A 25,088-nucleotide genomic window follows, 5' to 3' on the forward strand; every position below is an offset into this window, starting at 1 on the left:
TGGGCGCTATTGCCATTCTTTTCTCTTTTTTAAATAAATTTTATTGTGGTTTTATAATTGCAAATTCCATATATCATATACCAATATCCAATCCTACCTTACCAATTGCCATTCTAAAAAAGAAGAGATGAATTCACAGTGAGCTCCGGCACCTCTTTTTCTAGAAAAGTAGCACTGGCTGTACCATGTCTGTTTGAAAACACATGTGTGCCCACACCTACGCAATGATGTGGGAGGGCATATCCCAAGACTGCAATTACCACTTCTTTCTTCATTCACCTGGGCATGTGCAGGGAGGGAAAGGTATGGGAAATGTAATCAAAGACATATCAAGTAACCACACACAACCTTGTGGATGAACGATTCTGGATTGAGGAAAAACTACATTTTGGTGCTACAGACAAGTTAGTGTGTATGAAGACCAAGAGACTGGTTTGACCACTTCAACAGTTCCTTCCACATTATACAGGTATAAAACCACAGAGGGGACTCAAAGGAAACGTCTATACCAACCAACCAACCAACCAACCCCTCACCCCATCCTATAATATAATGGTATCTTGCTTTCCATGGGAGCTGACTTCAGAAGAATTTAGGGCAGGGAAGAGGACAGAGAAGACAACATTCTGAGAGGGAAAAGAAAACACGAGTTCACAAACAGAAATCAATGGCCAACAAGGCTAAGAAACAGCAGACATATGAAGTTGGAGGAAGAGACAAACAAGCAACAAGCTTCAGCAATGATTCTCCTTGTGCACAAAAAATTGTGCCCAATTTTTTCTCTGGAATAAGAAGATGGTGAGATAAAGTCAACAAGCTCAAATAAAGCTGACAAGGATGAAGGTGCTTCTAAACACACCTCTGCTAACAAGGACTCCTAAGTCTGCTAATTCCATACCTTCGCTGTTTTCTTTGCTCAGCCAAAGCTGTGTGCTATAAAGAATGGAAGAGTGTTTTCTGCTGCTTCTCTGCAAGGGCCACAGATCTACTTTTGCTTGTGTTGGAGGTGTAGAAGGCAGGTGATTCTGATGCTATCTCTGCACCAGGTGCAACTCTATCATTACATTATTCCTCTTGCAGAGATCCTGCAGAGCTGAGGGTGCCTGTTGCGCCTCTTTCCCCCACTCAAAACTGTCCTGAAAGAGGATCCCTGTGTCTTTTCCCCTGCAGAGTGAAAAGCAACCTGGAGATGGTGACTTTGAACAGAAGATAAGCGGGGAAGGAGGATATGCAGCTTACGGCAGTCCACGGAAACGAGGAGCTCCACGCAACTGCTTTTCAAACGAAAACCAAACAAAAAAGCATCCCTCCAGGTTTGCCAGGTTCCAGTTTTCAGAATAGGCGCCTGATTTGAACTGGCTATCTATTACAAGATACAGGAAAGTAGGTGTGTCCCCCCCCCCCGCAGGCTTCAATGCATTTCCCTCAAAAAGTTTACAGGGCATATAAATTTCAAAAGTTCCTGCAAACAACACTGTCCTTGTAATAACAGAGAGATGGAATCAGCAGCAATTTTTTAAAAACTGATTTTTTTATTTTTAATCCTGGGGCGATGAGAGAGGCAGAGAAACTGTGATAATACTCCATTACACCGTCCCAGGCCCATCTTCAGAGTCTCTAATCATTTTATTGGAGAGCTCTGATTTTTTAACAGGTAAGTTGGCAAAAATTATCACTGTTTCCATTAATCTATTATTGCTTTCTGAGGTCCCCCCCTTCTCTTTTAAGCATTTTATGTATTTTACATCCTATAACTTTTTATTTCTGGTCAGTGGGCTGTAAATTATTAACATTTAGTTTGAGGTTTAGAGGGGCAGGGCTGTAAGCAGAGGGGAGTGTTTCTAAATCTCCCATGTGTCGTTTAGTTTGGTTCTCATCTATCAGAAGTTTGGGAAATCTCTGGTCAAGCCATTCCAGATCATTTGTTATAAAACTGGGTGTAGAACTCTAAAAAAGGGGGGAAAGGGGTGGGGAAGGATATTTTAAAACTCATTTTTAACCATGGCAATGGCAACACCATTGCCTGTCCCAAAAGCCTAACTGCTTTCCAGTCCTAGGAGAAAACATTTCTTGGAACACAAAGTCTTCATTATAACAGATGAGCATGCATTGGCTGCCAGCGCGAGACAATCCAATTAAGAGTTCTTTACTTTGCAGCGTCACTTGGAAAGTTAACATGCAGAAGTGTAATTCTGGGGGGCTGCCTGGCACACCAGATCATAGCATTTCATCTTATTTAATGTTACTCGGAATCCAGCTAGGCAAACTCCTTCAACACATCCATTAAGTTTTGATGGACCGAGTCCTGTTGTTCCATAAATGGCGACAGGCCCAAACTCTCACTTAAGCAAGCTTGGTTTAATGGTTTTTAAAAAATAAATAAATAAATAAGAAAACCATTCCTTACAAAATGTATAACCCACCTGGAAGCAATAGCAGTAACTCTCAGTCATTACCATCGCCAGACTGTTAACAGCTGCCAGCAACCAAATAGGTAACACTGCATGCAACCGGCACAGTGTTTACGAGGCCATTTAAAATGGTGTGGGGAACCAGATGTAGTCACCTGGCAAGATCCTTATCCACACCCACACACACACCCACACACACACACACACACACACCACAGGTGGGTGGAGCTTATTGATCATTGGATCTTGTGTGGATGTGGCTGGTAGGGCAGAAAACACGGAGCCCAAACAGTAGCTGGAGCCAAAGCCAACAGGCGGAGCCAACTACCGTATTTTCCGGCGTATAAGATGACTGGGCGTATAAGACGACCCCCAACTTTTCCAGTTAAGATATAGAGTTTGAGATATACTCGACCGCAGATTCTCCACCAGGCGTATAAGACGACCCCCGACTTTTGAGAAGATTTTCCTGGATTAAAAAGTAGTCTTATACGCCAGAATATACAGTAATTCACCTTTTGCAGCATTCTCCTCCCTACTGAGTTCTGCAAGGGACAACAATGAGACTAGAGAGGAGGAAACTGACAGTTTCCCAAGAGAAGAGGAAAATACTCTGGGAACTGTGGTTCATTGAGGGGAATAGGGAGTCTCCTAACAGTGCTCAGCAACTTCAACCAACTACAGTTCCCAGGGTTCTTTGGGAGACGCCATGGTTCTTTAAAGTGGTATGAAACTGCTATAAATGTGTGGTGCAGATGCAGGGGCGGAGTGAGCTGCTCGGTCACCTAGGGCGGCGAACCCAGGGACCCAGCAGCAGCGTGAGTGCGCAGCGTTGCTGCTTCCGACGCACGCACTGTGCGTCGTGTGTCATGTGTCATGCGCAGTGGCGTGTGTGCAGTGCATACCATGCACTGCACATGTGTGCTGCATCAAAGCGGTGGCACCGGGCAGGCCCCGAATAAGCCACGGGGCGGAGCGGCCTCGCCCCGCAGCCTCCTTGCAAACCTGCTCGGCAGCCTGCTCACAGGCTGCGGGGAGAGGCCGCTCCATCCATGGCCCGTCTGGGGCCCGCCGGCAGGACGGGGCGGGCCCAAGTGTCACCCCCTCCCCTGGAACCCGGGGCGGCCCACCCCCTACACCCCCCCTCACTCCGCCCCTGTGCAGCTGCAATCTAAATTATGCAAGGAAGGAAACCTCAGGCAATTTACTCAGTTTACATAAACTATAAATTGGTGGCTATAGAACTTCTACATTCATTTAAACTGCCTGGATGTAAACTCTTTCTTTCTTTCTTTCTTTCTTTCTTTCTTTCTTTCTTTCTTTCTTTCTTTCGCATTGTTTAAATTTCTGCAAGTGAGCCCAGTGTAACTTGGTAGAGCAAGTTCTGAAACTGATTGCAGTTCAAAAATGTGACACCTTGTTAAAAACACACATGCCAAGTCAACTACAGAATTCATAAAATACCAGGTGGCACCAAAGAAGCTTATCTCACAATAAATCTGTTAGTATTTAAGGTGCCACAAGACTTCTCTGGGGGTTTTTTTTCTAAAGCACACACACAACCAAAACCTTGCTGGACCTAACTTTTAATAACTGTTCTTTTACATTCCCTTCTCTTTATAGGATTTGCTCTCAGTTCACAGAGGGACACAGTCATCCGGCTGACATCACTGCCAGTCCAATAAAGGGAAGATATACAACCCACGACAGCAAAAAATATCCCTCTTGGTGTTGTTGCTTACATATTTCTGCCCTTCAAATGTGGCTCTTATCCTTAAATCAACACTGCAATGCTTTCAACAATTATTACTTAGGCATTGTTTTGTTTCTTGAAGTGTTTTTTTTTTTAAAATATGCTTAGGAAAAGCACCAACGCATTCATCCAAGCAAGATGCTGCAGCAGTTGAAAGGAGCAAGCCAAGGATCTCTTTGGAACTGGCAACCAAGAAGCTAAAGGCAATGGAACAAACTGTTTTCATTGACACTCAGCCAATAACTTAAACAGAGGACACCCCCCCCAAAAAAAAAGAACAGATACCCATCGGACACTGAAAAACAAGGCGTGAGTCCCAGAGGGCACAGCTTGCCAACATGCTATCATTAACCCGTGTCTTTTGGCTCTGCTAGAATATAGCCTTTATTAGGACTGCTGCTGAACACTGCCCAAAACATTGATTTGCCAGTAATTAGTTCATCCAGATAACGCAGAACAGGGAACTTGTGGCTCTCCAGATATTGTTGAACTACAACTCCCATTGTTAGAGGGAAGGGGCGTAGTGGAATGTTGGACTGGGATCAGAGAGATACACACACAAATCCCTCCTTAGCCACAAAGCTTACTGTGTGACTTTGGGCTTGTCGTTCTCTCTTTCTCCGTCATAACCTAACTCACAGGGCCGATGTAAGGGTAAAATTAGCGGAGGGAGCATGGTCAAAGGCTGCAGCCCGTGTTTGTTATCTGTATCTTTTGATGGTTATGCAGAAGCACCTTCTAAAGACTTGATCACCGTATTTTTCGCTCCATAGGGCGCACCGGACCATAGGGCGCACCTCGTTTTTAGAGGAGGAAACCCAGAAAAAAAAAATTCTGGTTTTTCTCCTCTAAAAGCCCTGGTTTTTTTGAGGATCAGCTAAAAGTTTTGCAGCTTTTTTTTTTGCAAAGGGGGAAAAGCAAAGAGGAGAAGCCCCGTTTTTATGAGGTTCAACTCACATTTCTGCAGCTTCTAAAGGAAAGGGAGCCTTTTCTACAGTTTCCAGACAGATAATCCAGTCAGCCAGTCACATGTTGCTGGGGAAACAAACAACCTCCCTCTGCAGCACATTCAACAAAGGAGGGCGGGGCAAGAGGGCGGGGCTGAAAGGGAGCCGGGGACTCTTATCTCTCTCCCCATCTCTTGCTGATCAGCTGCTGAGCAGGGTCCTTTCAACACTCCCTTTTCTCTTTGTAAAATAAAAAGCATGATCCTCTTTTGGCCCCTGGGCAATTTAGCTCCAGGGACCACCATTTGCTCCATAAGACGCACAGATATTTCCCCTTACTTTTTAGGAGGAAAAAAGTGTGTCTTATGGAGCGAAAAATACAGTAGGTTTATGTTTGTGGCAACAAATTAAATGATGGTGCAACAATGGGAAAATGCTTCCAGTTCTAAATATCTAGAACTGGTGCACCAAACTTTGGGATTTAGCAATAACGGAGAAACTGACATGTCACCTTAGAAACCCAAGGAAACAGATTTATTTTGAACACCTTGGTATTACTACTTCTTTCGTTAATCGGGAAGAGAGTGAGACTCAAAAAGTTCAAGTGTGTAACTGGCGCCAGGAGATGCTACTTTTAAGGACGGTCCCCAAGATGACCTAAATGTCAGAGAAATGCAAACTATATACAGTATATTTGTGGGTGTGGGTGTGTCCTCACCAGCAGCTGGGATGTTATCCTGCACTGTTATATATGGCTTTGCATTTGAGGTGAGTTTTATGCTGGATGTGTTATCTTAGAGTATTATTTCTCTCTCAGAACAGTAGTTTATTTTATTTTATTTTATTTTATTTTATTTTATTTTATTTTATTGAGGAGTAGGGACACAAATACCTTGAACTCATGGGAGGAATCACAAAATTATGAATGTAATAAATAAGTGTGCAAAGTCCAGTTGAGGCTGAGGTCCATGGAAGTGAACAGCAGTCACAGGGGGGCAGGTTGGGCTTCAAATGGCCACAACCTATATGACTACTCTAACTACTGGTTGCTCGCAATGAGTGACCAAGCCCGAAGCAGCAGCTTATATTGAAGGGGAAACTTTCTACATGTAGAACTCCAAACCATGATTTGTGTTACAAGTAAAGCATGGTTTATGCAGTCTCTCTCTTCACTGGCTTCCCTATGAATCTCAGTAAACTGGAAGAGCTGGAAGAGCATCTCAAACCATGGTTTTGTTGGTTCAGCTTAATGCCAAACTACAGTTTGCTGACACTGTGATTTGCAGACATGCCTCAAACAAACCATGGTTTCAGGTCCTGATTTGGTGGGCTCTTAACAAACCATGGTTTATCAGATGACAGCATTCAAGATATCATGGCAAATTATTGTTTGGCATTAAGTCTGAACTGGATTCCATATTCCACAAAAAGGCAGCACAGCTGTAAACCCTGAAGTCTGAAGAAGCAACTGTTGCCTTCTACACAGATATCCAATATGCTACCTTGTAAACTTTCAGCTCATTGCAGATTTTGTCCCCACCCCAGCCTGCAAGTTGATTCAAACAAATTGATTTATTCATGGCTCAAGACACCGTTCTGTCTGTTAAAGTATTCCCCATAAATTCTCTTGGTTTATTGTACTGCTAGGTCATTGCTATAAAAGAGCTCATCTCATTTTAGACAGAAGCTTTCAAAACCATGTATTATTCAGAATTAATAAGCTCATTATGCCACTCTCAGTCCATGTGATCACTGGCTAGAAATTTTTTTGGAAGAAGGATGGGATTGTCATGGTGCTATTGCGATAGATAGGGATCATTTTACAAGTTAGCATTTCCGTTTCAAAATGACAACCAGGCAGACAGGATGCATGTGTCCCAGATTCTACACAGGCTCAAGCATCAACGCTTTTTGCATTTAGTAAAACCTAAGCTAAGCAAATGATTCTGTTTCCACACACCCCATTTAACATCTAAAATCCTATGAAGTGGGTTCAGCTGAACCGGCTCCTCAATCCTAGACTAACCACTCTGTCGCACTGGGCCTCATATTGACATGTCCTGACACATTCACAAGACCAGTCACCAGGCCAGAAATTCCAGCACAGAATTTAACACATGACACTTCACTGAGGGCAAGTGCAGTCTTATGCTCAGGAGGATGAGTATGGATTCAAACCTGTGTTTCCCTGGTTGTAGTTCCAACACTTTATGTACCACACCAAGTTGAGTTCCTTCTGAGGCTGAACCTATGGCTTCCATCACTGAACCTTGCCCTCTTCCAGATTTTATGGAGCTTTATCTTATATGTGTGCATCCCCTTTTTATGAGTATCCCAGCACAGAATTAAATTTGCACACAAAGGACTGTGGCTTTATTTTTATAGAAAGCAGAGATTTTCCTACGATCACCAACTAAGATTTGTTCCATGATCCCAAGTGTTGAGAGAAAATCAAAATGTCAGTCGCTGGCAATATCATCTTACACAGGGAATGCCTACTTTCCTAGAACAGCAGTCCAAATCCAGAAGGCCCCTGCAGCTTAAAGGCAATAAATCAAATTGGATTCTGGCCTCATTGAATCCACCATCTATCAGCATTCCTGATAAAGGACAGAGAGCCATCCAGGGTACAATCAAGGTGTGCTGCTACTGGTGGAGAGTTGGGGAGGATTTGACAACAAAAACAGAGAAGGCAATTACTAGGAAGATGACCTAAAAGGATTGTGTGTGTGTGTGTGTAGTCTTCCTATTAAGGCATAGTCCTACTTTAGTATTAAGCAATACATGGAAATGATGTGAAACCAAAAATAACCCAACCTCCTGCCTTTCTCCAAACAATAAAATCATAATATTAGTTGAACTGAACATCTTTATCCACATGTGAGAGGGAGGGAGGGAGGGAGGGAGAGAGAGTGATACTAATAGAATCCTAATCCCCTAATACACATACACTCAGGGATTTCCACACATGATTCCCACATTTCTTTGAAAATGCTCAGGCAGACTCATTTCTATAGCAGAGTACTCACATTGTGCTAATTTAAGCACGTTCTGTTTCCACTCACTTGTGGCAGGAAGAATTTTTCAACTTCCATGCCATCAATATTAAGCATTTTGTACACCCCTTAAAAGAACCTAACTGTGGCGTTTCAGGAGCACCCAGTTCTCAGGAATGGTGATTCATGCATTGGTAATTTCAAGATTCAATTGTTTCAATGCACTGTTATGTGGGGCTGCCCTTGGCCCTGGTCCAGAAGTTCCATCTGGTGCAAAACACTGCAGCTACCAAGACACTATCACCAGTGCTTAAGAGCTTTCACTGGCTGCCTCAGGACCATGCAGGCAAGGGGAGAAGCCAATTACACATGCCCTGGGCCTCAGAGAGCTAAGCAACCAGGGGACCCTGCCAGGAGCCTGCCGGACTATGCTGTCATGCCAAGAATGCCCCATGCCTCCCAGCTGACCAGAAACTTAATGGGTAAAATGGGCATGGGCAAAATAGCCATGCTTATCCATATGCATTGCAAGCCTTTGATAGTAAAATCTGGACCTGCATTACTGAATACTAGCATGTAGCGGACACTTGGAGGGTCTGGTAGCGTCAGGTGAGATTAGACAACACTACCACAATGGCACATGTCGTGGACTGCAAGCCTGTCAAAGCCACATAACACGTCCATCCCATACGTTCCCTATTTCTAGTCCTGAATTATTTGATCTTCTGTTTGGATGACTAGTTGAAAACACAAGGGCCAGTGTGACCAAAGGCCACACAGCAGGTGGGCAGGCGGGTATGATTGATTAGTGATTACTAACTTTTGAGCTTCAAATGTATGCAAAATATACTGTGCTGGAGATGCCTCAAGAACATTGTTAATCCAAGCTACCTTGCCATGAAATCAGTATTTAAACAATGAAGCCACAACCACTGAACACAACAGTGTGTCTGCAAAATGCAAGTCCTACAGTAAGCAGACCAGCACATGAGCTACTCTATTCCCAAATGCCTGAGTAAAAAGCAGCAAGCACAAGTAATAGATGAGATCTGGTAGTTTTAAAGTAGGTGCAGTTAAGGTCAATAGTTGGCGATAGTGGCAATGGTGCTATATACTGTAATACAGGGATGCGGGTGGCACTGTGGTCTAAACCACTGAGCTTCTTGGGCTTGCTGATCATAAGGTCGGCGGTTCAAATCCCCACGACGGAGTGAGCTCCCGTTGCTCAGTCCCAACTCCTGCCAACCTAGTAGTTCCGACACACGCCAGTCCAAGTAGACAAATAGGTGTTGCTGCGGCGTGAAGGTAAACGGTGTTTCCGTGTGCTCTGGTTTCCGTCACGGTGTCCTGTTGTGCCAGAATCAGTTTAGTCCTGCTGGCCACATAATAATAATAATTTATTATTTATACCCCGCCCATCTGGCTGGGCTTTCCCAGCCACTCTGGGTGGCTTCCAACAAAATATTAAAATACAATAATCCATCAAACATTAAAAGCTTCCCTAAGCAGGGCTGCCTGACCCAGAAAGCTGTCTGTGGACAAACACCGGCTCCCTCGGCCTGAAAGCGAGATCAGCGCCACAACCCGAGTCGCCTTTGACTGGACTTAACCCCCCAGGGGTCCTTTACCTTTACTGTAATATGTTTCAAAGACTGTAAAGTATTTTTTGTACCTCGCTCATATGTGACCTGTGGCCCATCTGTTTTAGGAATACAATATCTGCAAGGTTTTCTGTTTATCTACCTAACTTAAGAATCTGACCGTACCAAATGATCACCGTCTATTTTCTAAAGCCAGATTAAATGTCTCCATCTGAAGTGCTGAGTGGAAGATTGGCTGGCATACCATACCAAGCTAGGCTGTGCACATGTTCCCAGGATGTTGAATGTACAAAACACATTTTATTACTCTGTCGTCTGTAAAAAAAAAAACAGTTTAGCAAAGGCCACTCTTACACCTTAATAACTGTTGATATATATACCATTGTTGTACTGTGTATTTTGGATCTATGGATCGCAATAAAGCTGTGGGTTTTTTGTTTGTTTTTTTGCCACTCAGTGACCCCAAAGTGTGCATCTGGTCCTTCCTACACAGCACCCAAAGCAGAACATTACAGATTGATTATTTCTGTTATGTGCGTAATGAGGACCAATATGCCACGGACCTCCGTGCAAATGGATAAGTCTATAAAAAGCCTTTGCTTTGGTCTTGGAATGCAAAAGACTGGAACCTGCTCTTCACACATTTTTAGCCCTAAACAAAAACAGCCGTGCAGAAGCACCAGAGTTTGACTGGCAACCCCGCTAGGCAGAAGTGACTCAGCCAAACTTAACTATTTATCCCATTAAAATTCAATAAAAAGCAATAATCAAGTCTTTGCGCAGATTCCAGTAGCAAGCATAGCATTCTTGAAATGCATTGTCAAAATATTATGACACATAAATATCAAACCCTGATGTTCTTTGCTTTGTGTGCCTTTAGTGTCTGGGATCTCTCCTTGCATGGTAAATCCAGCTGCTATTGTGTTGTCTTCTGGACTGCGGATTATTACACAAGACGTGAATGCATGCCACATTCAGGCGTCTCTTCATGTTTTACCTTTCTGGGTGCGCACACCTAAGGTGGTCTTGGTGTACACATAAACATGCAATCTTTGGATGGGGCAAGTGCATATATCCTACGGTTAGGGTGTGATGAAACTAAAACAAGCGCACAGCAAAACTATTCTGTTGCCAAGACCTAAATCTCAGGCGGATCATATTGAAAAAACATTCTCAGGACCTGAACCCTAGGGTTAAAAATCCTGCAGAAACTTATATTTCAGCTTTACTCATAGGCACGAGTGAATCCTTCAGTTTCAGTTACTGTCGATTTCTCATTTTTCCAATCTTAAATTCACTTGTACACATTTCCACATCAATCTGCAGGTTTTTTTAGTCCCTCATAAATGAATTCAATCAAATTATTATTATTATTATTATTATTATTATTATTATTATTATTATTATTATCATCATCATCATCATCTCATCATCATCATCATCATTAAAAAGAATAATAATAGTCAACATATTAGTGCAGATTTGTCCTAATAAACACCGTTCTTTGTGCTATTTTGCCTAATATATACATTTTTGCAAAGCAATTTTCCCTAGTGTATTGCATTTTTGTATGTCATTTTCACAAAAATATGCACTTTTCAGTATACCTTAGCATATGCATTTTTGCGCTCATTACTTGCAAAATTTAGAGAAGTGCAAAATTTGAAGGGTGTCTGCCTTTTGGTTTGTATATTGTTTCTGGAAGCATGAACTAGGCAAGGTCACCTTTAAATGTAAAACATCAAATTTCTCCTCCAGTCTTACTCCAGCAATGTAGCTGCAGCAAACCTGGAGTAAATTCTATTTTGCCAAGGGGATAAACCACAAGCGGCTCGATGGATGGGGTAGAGCCCCTCTGCTAGCTTCCTATCAGGTGGGTTGCTGCTGCTTAGCAGGAAGGTGAAGTGGGAATGCCTGCATGTTACAAACACACCAGCAGAGCCAATTCAGTGCTACTGTTGGTTCATTTGCACTGCATCAACCTCCTCTCCTGGTAAGCAGCAGTGACCCACCTACTGGGACACTAGAGTAGCTCACCACCCGGTGAACCACTTCGGTAAAAAAAATATAAATATAATATTCCACAGTGTATAACCCTGCTAGAGGAAAAGTCAGTTTATAATTAAAAGTGTGGGTTCTGCTTTCAGTTCAAGTTCAGTGTAGGCTCAATTTAGGTTACAGTGGTACCTTGGTTCTCAAATTTAATCCGTTCCGGAAGTCCGTTCCAAAACTAAAGCGTTCCAAAACCAAGGCACGCTTTCCCATAGAAAGTAATGCAAAATGGATTAATCTGTTCCAGTTTTAAAAACAACCCCTAAAACAGCAATTTAACATGAATTTTACTATCTAACGAGACCATTGATCCATAAAATGAAAGCAATAAACAATCCATTGCAGTCACACAATCAATCAATCAATCAGTAGCTGAACTGGGTTCCACAAAGTCACAAAAACAAAAGAGCCACAAAAACGCAAAATAAATAGCAAAAACAGATAGACCTCAGCATCACTCTCAAATCAGAAGCATAACACTCAAAACGGAGCACATTCGGCTTCTGAAAAAAGTTCACAAACCAGAATACTTACTTCCAGGTTTGCAGTGTTTGGGTTCCAAGTTGTTTGAGTACCAAGGCGTTTGAGAACCAAGCAGGCATTGGCCTCAGAGCATTGGATTAGAACTAGGAGGACCCAGGTTCAAATTAGCCATGGAGCTCATTGCGTGACTCTGGATCACTAAATGTCTGTCAGCCTCACCTACCTCACAGGGTTGTTGTGAGGATTAACTGGAGAGAGGAAACCATGCATGGTGCCTTGAGCTACCCGGTGGAAGAGTGGGATAATGAACACGCCAAGGTAACAATCACCATGCTACTGATTCCAAAATAGTGAGTCTTGATCTGGGCATGCCATGGATCTAGAGTAGCCAGTATGGTTTCCTGCAGATTTTGGACCAAAGCCATCCAGTTTGGCCAATGCTAAGAGATGCTGGAAGCAGTGGTCCAACAAGATCTGGAGGGCAACACATTGGCTACCTTTGCCATGGATCATCCATGAGATGGGGCATTGGATTGGTATCAACTCATCAAATATGCTGAAATGAGAACTGTGCATATGGTACAAAAGCTTAAAGGGGAACCAGCTTCTCCCCCAATTCTACTCCTACAGTTAGGTCTGTCAACCCCCCTGCTGGACTCTCAGCAGACCATAAAAATTCTGCTTGTTCTAGCTCTTCTCTCCACGCCAAGGGGGAAGAGGGACAAAAGAAATCCACTGTGTAGAAAATGGGTTTCCCATGCAGGAAAAAGTCGCAGTGTCCTTACAGGGCCAACCACTGGGAAACAAAAAGGAGGCTTCTCTTCCTGGGTGAGTTCTCTGGAGAAGCCGTAAGGACTTGCTGGTGTGCAGCAAACTATTTCAAAGGTCCCGTTAAGAGGGCAAGCGTTTGTTCTATTCCTGTAAATTTACTGTTGCATCTTCTCCTTCTCTTTAAAGTAGTTTAATGCATTTTAATGACTGGATATGCTGCTTTGCAAAGTGGGGTGCTTATTATTTAAGGAAAGGTCAAGGGACTGTAATGCTTTTGAAATGAAAAACAACTTTTTTGCCTTTGTTAATTCTCTCTCTCTCTCTCTCTCTCTCTCTCACACACACACACACACAGTGCTCTAGGTTCCTTACAAGCTGCTGACAATCCCATTACTTGTAGCTTTGAAATGTGTTGGTTATCTTCAGAGGACTCCCTTCTCTCGGAGAAGCACTGCTGCTGCCAAACGCCCATGACCGGAGGCTGCAAGTAGACACCAAACCCATACAGAGTGAGACTGGCTCTGCCCCAATCTCCCCTTTTTGGACATTTGCTAGCCAGGCTTTCATTGTGAAGCATTGTTCACCAATCCTGGGAAGTACCTGCATGACTTATAATATGGTACATAGGATGCTGACTTATACCACTGGTCCATCCAGCTCAGTATTGTCCCACCCAGGCCTACCTGGAGGAGATGATGGGGATTGAACCTGGAAACTCCTGCATGCACAGCAGTTGCCCTACCACTGAGCTAAAGCCCATCCTTATGCTTCTCTCTAGCATTGCCTGCTGAAAACCTCCTCTCAATGCACCTGAATCCCCCCAGGAACAGTATGTGCCGCTTTGCAGACTGCATATTGTTTTGAAATGAAACATCCTCTAATAAAAAGATTACCCACCACGAAAACTGCTGGGCTAGCATGCATTGTTTGATGAGAGCGATTCCAGGGGATTATTGGTAGGGTTTAAATAGCCACCATGCCTGCTCATTTGTTTATTTGAGTTATTTATATCCGCTTTTAAAGACAGTTCTCAAGGCGGCTGACCCAGGACTCCCAACTCCCCATCCTTGGAGGAAGAGGTTGGGAATACAGAGGAGTGTATCTCAGACCAGGCGCAGCCTTCGCCACCCCACCTTCCTCAGGAGTTCTAGCACCAGAGCAGCCCAGAAGCTACGATAGAGGGATAAGAAATACCATTCCCAGGGCCTGAATGTGGCCCCACGGGGCTCTGTGTCCTGAGGGTTTTGGCCTGCCTGGGATGTGTCCTTGATGCTTCTTCCTTCTCTCTATGGAGGATAGAGACAAGGAAGCCACTGTGAAAACAGGTCCTCTGGCCTGATCCAGCAAGCTCTTCCTATGTCCTTATGTAGCAATGGCCTCCAACTTGGGTGGCTTTAAAAGAGGATTGGACAAATGCATGGAGGGTAAGGCAGTCATTGACTACTGGCCGTGATGGCTATGCTCTGGCTCCAGGGTTGGAGGCAGAGATGCTTCTGGATGCCCGTTGCTGGAAACTTCAGGAGGGGGAAGTGTTTGGGTTCTCTAGACTCCCTCAGAGGGTGATGGGCTCTCCTTCATTGCAGGTTTCTAAACAGAAGTTGGACGGCCATCTGCCAGGGATCCTTTGGCTGTGATTCCTGCACTGCAGGGTGTTGAACTAGAGGGCCCTCAAGGAGCCCCTTCCAATTCTGCAATTCTGTGTAGAAAGCAGCCGACTGTACAAAGGGGAAGCTTACATTAGTAGCTCTGACCACTTTTGCCTCTGGCCCACTCAGCACAGGCATGTGGCCCTCAACAGGTTGACCAGAGGAGAATGTGGCCCTTGGGTCCCCCAGCCCTGCTCCAGACGAAGAAAACAAACATGCATTCCAAATTTTAAGGCTCTGTGGATGTGCTCTGCATAGGGATTTGTTTTCATTGCCATAAAGTTAAGCTCACACAGCTCTTTCGCGTGAAAATCAATTCCTGTTTCCCCTCTAAATTTCCTCTGTTTCAGTTATCTAATTTAGGGGAGAGGGGTGATGTGCCGCTGTTGCCATTCAGCTGACCTGTGATGTTTCGATTCAGGCTCCCTTCTCCTTCGCTGTAATGGCAGCTGACAACCCTGCTCTTAGGATATCACAAGGGCAAACGGAGATCAGCTTTCACTGCCATCTGGATGGGGCTATTAAAAGAAGCAGGTCCAATTAAAAGGTTATTTGATGCTCCCATCACCATAGAGCCTACACAAAGGGACACTGTGCATTTCAGAGCAGGTAGGTAGATCTGAATTCCTGAGGTCTAGCCGCTTCTTGTTCCCTCCTCTGTTCAGATCTGCTTTATTTTATGCTTTGTCTGAGAACTGAACTTGCCAACACAATGGGCATTGAAGGAAACCTGCCTCTTAATTCCCATAGTTGCCAACTCATTTCTACAAAAAAATTAAATATTTTCTTCCCCTTCTAGAATCAGGCATTGTTCAACCATGCTTTCATCCAAGAATAAAAATATACAAAATGTAATAAAATTAAGTATCTGAATAAATGAAGGATTTTTTGAAAGATGGATTCCAAAGTTCTCTGATTTAAAAGAGTTTAGCATCTTCAAGTATTTTGTTGTTGTTACTGTAATGTGATAAACACTGGGATGCATTTAACTGAGATTTCTGCTAAGGGTCAGCAACTGGCAGCCTATGTGTTGAACCTGGCCCCCTGAAGAATGTAGCTCTCCTTCCCCCGTCTTTCTATTCAGGGGCAGAATATGAAGTATTGAAATGGTCAAGGTAAGGAGAAGTGGGCATAGCCTTGGCCCTCTTGTGGTTCGTCTCCAAACTCCTTGTTACCAGGATATCCTCTCAGCCAGTCACCAACAATCCAAATCAACATTAAGAAAGTATCTGTTCATGACAAGAAAGTCAAACTGGCTTCCACACACACTGGCATTCCCCTTCGCCACCTCCAGGTCTACTGTATGACTGTTAACAGCTGCCAGATCGGTGTGCAGCTCCCCTGTGTGGTGAACCATTGAACTGCAGCACACAGCTTCTCAGAAGAAGATCTTTGTGCTCTGGATTGACTCTACCCAACCCAGCTGACCACTGGATCTTCCTGCTCATAGCTCAGCCACGCTGGAGCAACAAGGTATCTTTGGTTAGCCATTGGAGCTGCCTTGCCCCCAACCCCACCTCCTAATTTGTCATCTTCTGGTTTGTCATCTTCTGCAAAGGAACAATTCAATGGCAGATGCTACCAGAACAATTTCAAGCTTAGCAGGTGCCTGCAAAAGTCCTGAAAAAATAATGGGATATTCCGACCTTGTGACAGCATGCATTTCAGTTGTTTTAATATTAACTCCAAGAGTGACTATTTCTGAATGTACTCTAATCCGTTTTCCTTTAGCCCAGCCAAGAAAAGCAACTGAATCTTACTTGGAAAGTTATTACATACACCAATGACACAAAGGGGGCGGGAGTATAATTGGCTTTGCCAGCCCAGCTTCAACTCAGGAGCAGAAGGTGTGTTGTCCTTGGCAGAAAACACACCACCACATCCCTTTCCCATGGCCATGGTCAACAGTATCCATCATTAAACCTCTTCCAGGTCAATACTTCCACCTGCTCTATAAAGTGACCGGGTTATCCCCTGGGGATTCCCTCTTTCCCAACTGAGTATCAAGTTTTAAAAGATAGGCATAAAAGCCAGGGCTTTCCCCATCAATTCCCAACTCCAAGTCCTTTTCTTCACACATTTGTATCCTTGCTCACCAGACGCCCCAGCATATCTCCCTTGTGTGGTGGGCCACTGAACTGCTACTGCCAGCTTCTCAGTGCAAGGGCCACCTCTGGGCCACCACTCCCCACCCAGGCCATTGAAACTTGGCAACAGGCAGTATTCTCGGGTAAGGGTCACTGCTGCCCGTGCCTGGCCCCCTTTTTCCAGCACTCTAATGCACAGCTGTCATTGCAAGTGTCTACAATGCCCAGGGATGCGGGTGGTGCTGTGGGTTAAACCACAGAGCCTAGGGCTTGCTGATCAGAAGGTCGGCAGTTCGAATCCCCACGATGGGGTGAGCTCCCGTTGCTCGGTCCCAGCTCCTGCCCACCTAGCAGATTGAAAGCACGTCAAAGTGCAAGTAGATAAATAGGTACTGCCCCAGGCGGGAAGGTAAACGGCGTTTCTGCGCGCTGCTCTGGTTTGCCAGAAGCGGCTTAGTCATGATGGCCACATGACCTAGAAGCTGTACACCGGCTCCCTCGGCCAATAAAAATGAGCGCCGCAACCCCAGAGTCTGACACAACTGGACCTAATGGTCAGGGGTCCCTTTACCTTTACAGTGCCCAGGACTGGTTGTGTTTCAGAGCACTGCAGGAAATAAGAACTGTGGCTGCCAGGTACATATCAGAGAAGAGCTGCCTTCATCTTCTTCAATGTTACCTGGAGAGCCTATCTGCCTCTGTAGCAGATATAATTAGGATGTGAAGGAGGAGCTGCCCACTGCCTACGATTGGTAGTGGCCAACAGAGGGTGACATGCTGAAGACCAACTTAAACCAGGAGTTAGGATGGAGAGCCTCCAAAAGCACCATTAACCTCTGGTTTAGTAGTCAAGCCCACTTCAAAGAACAAGAGAAACAAAGCACTTCCGATCTGAGGACTTCACCTATGAATCTTCTCATTGCTCAGTGACTGCCATTTTGAGTGATGAATTGCATGTGGGGCCAGAACTTTCAATCACCTTTCCAACAAAGTTCTTTTGCACAAATGCAAAGTTTCCAAGGGCTGCTTCACATACGCTCAAGGAGGTTGTGGCAGCCAGTGTTGATTTGTATGTGTGAATGGGCCACTGTCAGGCCTAGCAGAACTTTTCCTCTCACCTTGCCTTGCAGTCTTGTGCATGCTGCAGTGGCTGGAATCATGAGCAATAAAGCCCCAGATTCAAGCCTCACCTCTCTCACCCACTTTCCCAGGCAATTATTGCAGGGATTATCTGGATTTCGTCTAAACACATGCAGCAACAGAACAAGGTGGGATGAGATGGGGGGCACAAGTGGCAAGGGTGTGTGTGTTATATTTTCAAATACTCCTCAGTGCAAAAACATCCCCGTAAAAAGGGAAAACCAGCACAGAAGCCAAAGGGCCAGGAAGCAGATCCCACCCCCACCCCCCCACCCCGGGAATTTGCAGGGAGTTGTTTCCTCCCGCAGTTGGGAGAAAGAATTCCAAAGCAATATCCAAAGTGGTACAGTCCATTTCTGCTGCATGTGCAGGCCCAACCTAGGACAATGTAGAACTCTTAAACGCACAACATGAATTTCTGCAAAGTGCAGAAATAAACAGTCTGGTAAGACGGCTGGCTGAAAGAATAAAGAACCAGAAGGTGTGTTACTGCTGGGAAACAAAGCCATTCTGAGTACAAGCTGATATGTGGCCATCATGAAGTCATTAGTGAAGGCACAGCGCCAACCAACTGAAGGAGGAAGGAAATAATGCCTGAGAAAACAATCTACAGGTAGTCACTTAAGAAGGAATCAGCCAGGGAATAGGATACCTTTATGCCTTCCGCCCCCTACTGGTTCTGGTAACTTATTGCAATTACTGTTGCTGTACCCTTGATAATGAACACTGACTGTTTTCAGTGGTTGTCGGTTCACACACTCCTTTGAAAGTCATCAAGTGCAGCAGCAAAAAGCGATGGGTGTGTGTGGACGTGGGCAATTCGACCCCACGTTTTCCCTGGTACTGTAGATTTTACAGAAGAACTTGTGCTCAGACTTGGATACAATGGCTAGAACAGAGGAAAAACTGTAAGGGGCCAAGCAAGTTCTAATGCTACAATCACGGGACATGATAGCTGGTGAATAGTTACAGAATACGAGAAACCAGGTGGCACAGTGCAGGGATGGAGGGGTTCTGTGGACCTCCATATGTCATTCCACTCCAGCTCTCATCAGTCCTACTTCTTCACCCTTGGCAAAGTGCTAAATTGGGACCTGCTCAGCCATGAAACTAAGTGGGTGACTATGGGCCAGTGACTCTGCCTAGCCTACCTTGCCCAGGTGAAACAGCCCAGATCTTACAGTCTACATCAGAGGCCCTTTTCTGTGTGCCTCACCCAAGTTAGGTATGGAGGGTGAGTGCATGGCCTTTTCAGTGGTGGCTCCATCTATAGAATACTCTCCCCAGGGAAACACGCCTGCCATCACCATTATCAGGGTTTTAGGCACTAAGTTAAGACCTTTTCCTTCACACAAGCCTTTGGTAACTAAGGCCCCATCTGCATTATTTAAAACAGCGACATACCACTTTAAACAGGCATGGCTTCCACCAGAGAATCCTGGGAACTGTAGTTTGTAACGGCACTTAGAGAGAGCTAAGATTCTGAGTGGTGCAACAATCAATCCCTCTTTTTAGGCAACTCTGGGGATTCTGACCCTCTGTGAGGAGAACAGCAGTCTCCTAACAACTTTCAGCACCCTTAACAAACTATACTTCCCATGATTATTTGTTGAAGCCACCATGGTCAAAAGGGGAGATGCACTGCTTCAAATGTATAGCACAGATACCTCTATGGCAGTCATGGGCATAGCCAGGATTTTTGTTAAGGGGAGCAGCTCTTGAAATTGTGGGGTGGGTGGCACAGAACCGATGTGATTGTCTTACTTGATGTAGGGGGGAGCTGTCCCCCTGCCCCCCCCCAGCTATGCCCATGATGGCAGTGCTCATTTTTGGGTGGGATATATAAGACTTGTCATTATTATGTTATCAGATGAGCATTTAAGGTATTTTGTACTATACCTTTTTTTAAATTTTCTGGCTTTAATCATTTTTTAATCCACTATTTAACCTCTTGTTCAGTTAAAGCCTTCTTTTTTCTTTTCTTTTTTGCAAAATGCTCCCAACAAATGTAATGAATAATAGCGATGTTATGTACACAGGGAATTAAGGTCCTCACCTCCTGCTCTGTTTTGATCAAATAAAGAGAAAGAAAGAAACCCCTCACACTCACCCAACTTCAAAAAGTTTCACATATAAAGTTCCCAGGAAACAAAATTATATGAAGCAATTAGAGACAGTGCCTTTCAAAGTCTTCAAAGCAATGTGAACTTTGTAATTGCCCTTGAGGAAGAATAAGGTACACTGGCACTTCAGTCTGAAATCCCAGCCCTGCTCCTAAGAAATGAACTGATTATATACCTCTCCAAGGGGTTTTTAAAGTTTGCTTTTAAACTGGAGAGGAGTGCCTCATTATTGGATGTACAAATGGGACAATTGCAGCCTTCCATATGCTTTGCTATATTTTTTTTTAAAAGGAGAAAGGAGAGAGAAGGTGCTGAAGAGAAGAAAAACACAATTTTGCCACAAGCTAGTCCTTTGCCATAAGAAATAAATGCTGGCTGGGAGGAGTCGCTGGAGCAAGATAACAAGCAAGGGCTCTCTGCACAGAGGCGGCACTAGCTGCTCCAGCACCCGGAACACAGGCTGTTGTGCACCCGGGGGCGGGGCCAGCTGTCTGCGGGGACAGGGCAAGCGCCCCAGGGGGTGGGGGGCAATGTCACCCCTCAGGGATGACACCCGGGGCAGACTGCCCCCACCGCACCCCCTTCTTCTGCCAGTGTCTCTGCAGAGAAGTAAAGTTCCCATTTCATCACATGGGTCATTGAGGCTCCTCAACTCAGTGAGACATTCAATAAACCCAAAGATCAACTCCCTACAATTCTCTCTCCCCCCACCCAATTGTTTTCTTTGCTTTCCCTTGATGTCTGTTTCTCTCTCTCTCCCTCCCTCACTGTCTCTGCCCCGTGCTCTTTATTGCTTCCCGGTGATTTAAAACATGAAGCATCCAGGAGATGTCAACCTTAGGCACACCTTCTTAGCAGAATGGGTCCTACTCTCCAGTGCTGAGATGCTTAGCTGTGTATTAGAAACACAGGCATGCTGCAGGCACAAGTTTCCTTGGTTAGTTATGGGCCTTTCTTCAAATTACTTGGGGGTTTACTGTGAGATAGACCTTGGTGGCTGACACTGCCACACTGCCAAAAATGAGGCTCTTCCTGAAGCCTTGAGAACTGAAAGCAAATGGGACAGAACAAGGGTGGGAACCTTTTCAGATTGAAGAGCACATTCCCCTCCAGGCAACGTGCCAGGAGTAGGCAAAAGTGGGCAGAGGAATCAATGCAAAATTTACCTTTGTACAGTTGTTTAGGTTTCTACAAGCATGCACACACCTTTTTATCCTCCACCCAGGTACTTACGACTCATTATCAGGGTGGTTTTTGTTTGTTTGTTTGTTCCCAGTGGGGGGGGGACCTACTCCAGGAAAGTGCAAAGCAGGGCTGATAATGGGTCTGGTTCTGAAGGGTTTGTGACCTGGGGAGAATCACAAGGTCCACATGATGAGTTGGGGAGTATTTGGCCCCCAGGCTGAGATTTCCCCATCCCAGAGACAAAATAAGACAAACGGGCTTGCTTAGTGTGATCCATAAGCCTTTAAAATGGTCCCCTAAGGCAGAGCTTTCCAAGCTCTTCATGTTGCTGTTTTAATTGTTTATTTCACTCTTACTGTTTAATTTTGGTGTTGCTGTTTCCTTTTCCCCAGTGTCAGTTTGAGTAAAAGTGTAGTTATTATTCTGCCAGACATACCGGTATGTGTGTGTGGCATTTTACAACATACAAGCAGGCGTTTCAATCTGTAATTCAACACAAGAAGGAAGAAAGTTTAGACGGCATGAATAGGGGAAGAATATGCAAATTATTTCAATTATCCGACCGTACTTAAGCTTAGTTAAATCAAATAAATACGGACAGAAAAATGAATGAAATAAACTAACATTCTTGGTTTTTGCCACCAGTCTGCTTTTCCCTCACACACGTGCACACAGAAAGAGACTTTAAAGCTGTTGTCGGCAAGCTCCCTTTCACACCCACTCCCATTTGCAATCCTCAAAGCAATCTCATGGTCAATTTATTATTGGAGGAATGTTGGAGTCAAGAGACTCTGGTTCCCTCTTAGGGATCTCATCCCTGTCTAATTGCACACACGCCAGGATATGTTTCTCTACATTGCACTGTCTCTGCAATTCATGCAGATTCATCCTTTGAAGACTTGTTTCCTAATGGTAGTCCAGACAGTGAGGGAAACGCTCTGCACTGTACATGAACTGGAACTGTACAATCTTATACATATACAGTGAGGAATAAATTCCACTGAGTTCATGAGACTTACTGCCATGGAAGTGTGTAGGGAGTGCAGCCCAAATCACTTTCCTATCAGGGATCCTGGCTGTAGATTGCTTGCACAGGCTGGGGGTTGGACTAGAGGACCTCTGAGGTTCCTTCCAATTCCGGAGTCCCAAATGCAGCTCCTCCTCTGCCAAAAGGTTTGTAATTGGGGGTGGGGTAGGAACTTTTGTGGGCTAATTTACAGGAATGCCCTCAGTGAAAGGTGCTTCCCCCCTGCTTTCTTTTGGGAACAAAGAAGGCAACAATAAAGGGAAAGGAGGAACTGGAACGTGCACACTCAAAGAAGCCCCAAAGTGGAACGTAAGGAACATAGAAAACTGCCTTACCAAGTCAGATCATTGGTCCATCTAGCTTAATGTTGTCTGCACTGACTGGCAGCAGCTCCCAGGGTTTCAAACAGGAATCTCTCTGATCCCTACCTGGAGATGCCAGGGATTGAACCTGGGACCATCTGCAGGTGAAGCAGGTGCTCCAGAACTGGGCTATGACCCTTCATGGAACAGGAAGCGCATCTTTTTGTGTGTGTTTAACACTGCGTACTCCAAGAAGGAGGGCAAACTTCCAGGCCAAGCTAAAAGTAGGGGCCCCTACAGACAAATGGCAATTTAAGATTGACAGCTGCATCATCATCATCATCATCATCATAGTGCTTCTTTACTCTTGTTTGCACGGAGATGTTGCATGCACCCTCCTATACCTTTGTCACGTTCTTTCGCTCAAATAATTCTGGACACGGTAGTTTGTGAAAGGCTGCTGGGAACTGTGACTCCGTGAGGGGTAAACTGCAATGCTGGGAATTCCTCGAGGGAAAGAACCTGTCAGGCTCGGTGGGATTTTCTTCTGAGTAAACGTGCCTGTAACCTTGAGCAATCGTAAATGCGTTTCCTAGGGCTCAGGCAGCGCCCCATGAAATAAAGTGGGAATTACTTCTCTATAGGCATGCGCTGTGTCAGCTATGGGTTTTTCGGAAGTCCTTGGTTTGAAAACCGGCTGCAGGCTATCTTAAAACACACAAGGTGCTCTTCGCTAGGAAATTCCCTCTGAGCTTCAACTCTCTTCCCCGCCCCGCCCCATCCCGTAATATGGGGGTGGGGGATAATAAACCTGGGCTGCCTTACAGGATTGCTGTCATATTATAAAGTCAAGTAGGTGTGAATGACTTTAAACACTTTAAAAGCCAACTACTGCAGTAAACAATTATGACCTGTCTCCCTTGATGTACAGTATTGTCTTACCAAGAGGTGAGACACTTACCGTACTTTTCTACAGCTGGTGGTCAGAAATGCAGGGGGGGCATTTGCCTTAACAGGGCCACACAGATGGCCCGCGCCCTCTGGCACGTTACCACGTGCTGGCCTTCGAAGTGGTGGTTCCCGCACAATCCCTCCCTGTCCTAGCAATAGGCCGCTTAATCGGCGGGCCGGACCCAAGGCTCTCCCTTCCTTCCCACGGGCCAAAACTCACCGGCGTTGCGGAGCTTGCGGTTCCTCAGCACAGACATGATCACCAGGACGTTCCCCAGGATGTCCACGACGATCGTGAAAATGAGCACGGCCGCCAGGGAGTGGCGCGCCTCAGGGTGGAAGCGGCAATCCGGGCAGCTCGCGTTGTTGTCCAGCATCATCCCGCAGCTCCGCCGCCGCCGCCGCCGCCGCCGTGCAGGTCCCTAGCAAGCCGGGACTCCCACCCCATCGGCAAAGAATCGCCAGCGCCTGGCTGCCCGTCCGCGGCGCGCCCGCAGAGCCTGAGCCGCCCGGTTCCCAACTCCAAAAGTTTAGCTCGCCTGGAAAGAGCGACGGGTCCTTCCCCTTTGTGCCTTCCCCTTCTCTCGGTAAGCGTCTCAAACTGCGCGGGGTAGCGTGGAGGCGGGCGTTCCTTCCGTCACCTGCCTTTCCAGAAGCGCCGGAAAGGAGGTACCCAAACGTTGCGCTTTTGTCTCTTGCGGGCTGGCAAAAAAAGACAAAAAACGCACACAGACGCTCACGCCCCCGTTTCCAGGAGCGTCGAATAAGTCGGGAAACTCTCCCACCTCAGAGGGCGCCTCTTTGGGCTACCCTTCTGGGACAGCGCGCCTGTGCCCCCCTTTCCTTTCCTTGAGCCGTGCGTAAAAATGGGGACTTTGGAGAAGCGTGTGGGAATAAGGCAAACGCTAGTTTGCCGTGCGCCTTGCAGGCTTTCCGCGTTGCGCGGAGATGGGGATGATCTACTGCTCTCTAACCAGCTGCAAAGATTGTCGTGGAGTGGAGGCTCAAATATGCTTTCCCACTTCTACCTGTCCCTCCTCTGCCACAGAGAGGGAGAGAGCCAGTACAGTATGGTTTAAGAGTGTTGGTCGCTCGCCACTTAGCCATCATGAAGCTCATTGGGTGACCTTGGGCCAGGGACTGCCTCTCAGCCTAACCTGCCCACACAGGGTTGTTCTTAGGGGGAAATGGGCAGGGGGAGGGGACCCATGTGCACACCCCCTTGAGTTCCTAGGAGGAGGGGGCTGGCTATACAATAACAACAGGGATAATAATGTGAAATGTGAATACTTGTCCATAGAGGCAAAGTGCCTTCCATATTGACTTTTCCATGCCTGCTAAAGACATTCCTCTTCCAACAAGCCTTCTAAAATCTCAGTTGGTATCTGTCTTGGATCTGAATTGATTTTAAGTATGTGCTGATGTTTTAAACTTTTTTATATTTAGAGTTGTGTTTTAATTGGTTTTAATATATTTAATCTATTTTTATTGCCGTGCAATGCTCAGCTGGCACGAGACTCTTCATGACAGGGTCCTGGGTTCAAGCCCCACAGTCGGCAAAAGATTCCTGCATTGCAGGAGTTGGACTAGATAACCCTCAGGATCCCTTCCAA

The 25,088-nt window shown here is 45.4% G+C and overlaps 1 protein-coding gene across 1 annotated transcript in view; it reads right to left on the reverse strand.

The window, feature by feature from the left end:
* GPR50 (G protein-coupled receptor 50) overlaps positions 1-23,859 on the reverse strand; it is a 43,460-nt gene extending 19,601 nt beyond the window's left edge. Inside the window, exon 1 of the mRNA XM_033138074.1 lies at positions 23,696-23,859. Coding sequence (XP_032993965.1) covers positions 23,696-23,855 — 160 coding nt within the window. The 5' untranslated portion in view covers positions 23,856-23,859. The remainder of the gene's footprint in view (positions 1-23,695) is intronic.
* Positions 23,860-25,088: the final 1,229 nt, after the last annotated feature.

Source organism: Lacerta agilis, chromosome Z (genome assembly GCF_009819535.1).
Source record: "Lacerta agilis isolate rLacAgi1 chromosome Z, rLacAgi1.pri, whole genome shotgun sequence".
In the NCBI taxonomy this organism is placed as follows: domain Eukaryota; kingdom Metazoa; phylum Chordata; class Lepidosauria; order Squamata; family Lacertidae; genus Lacerta; species Lacerta agilis.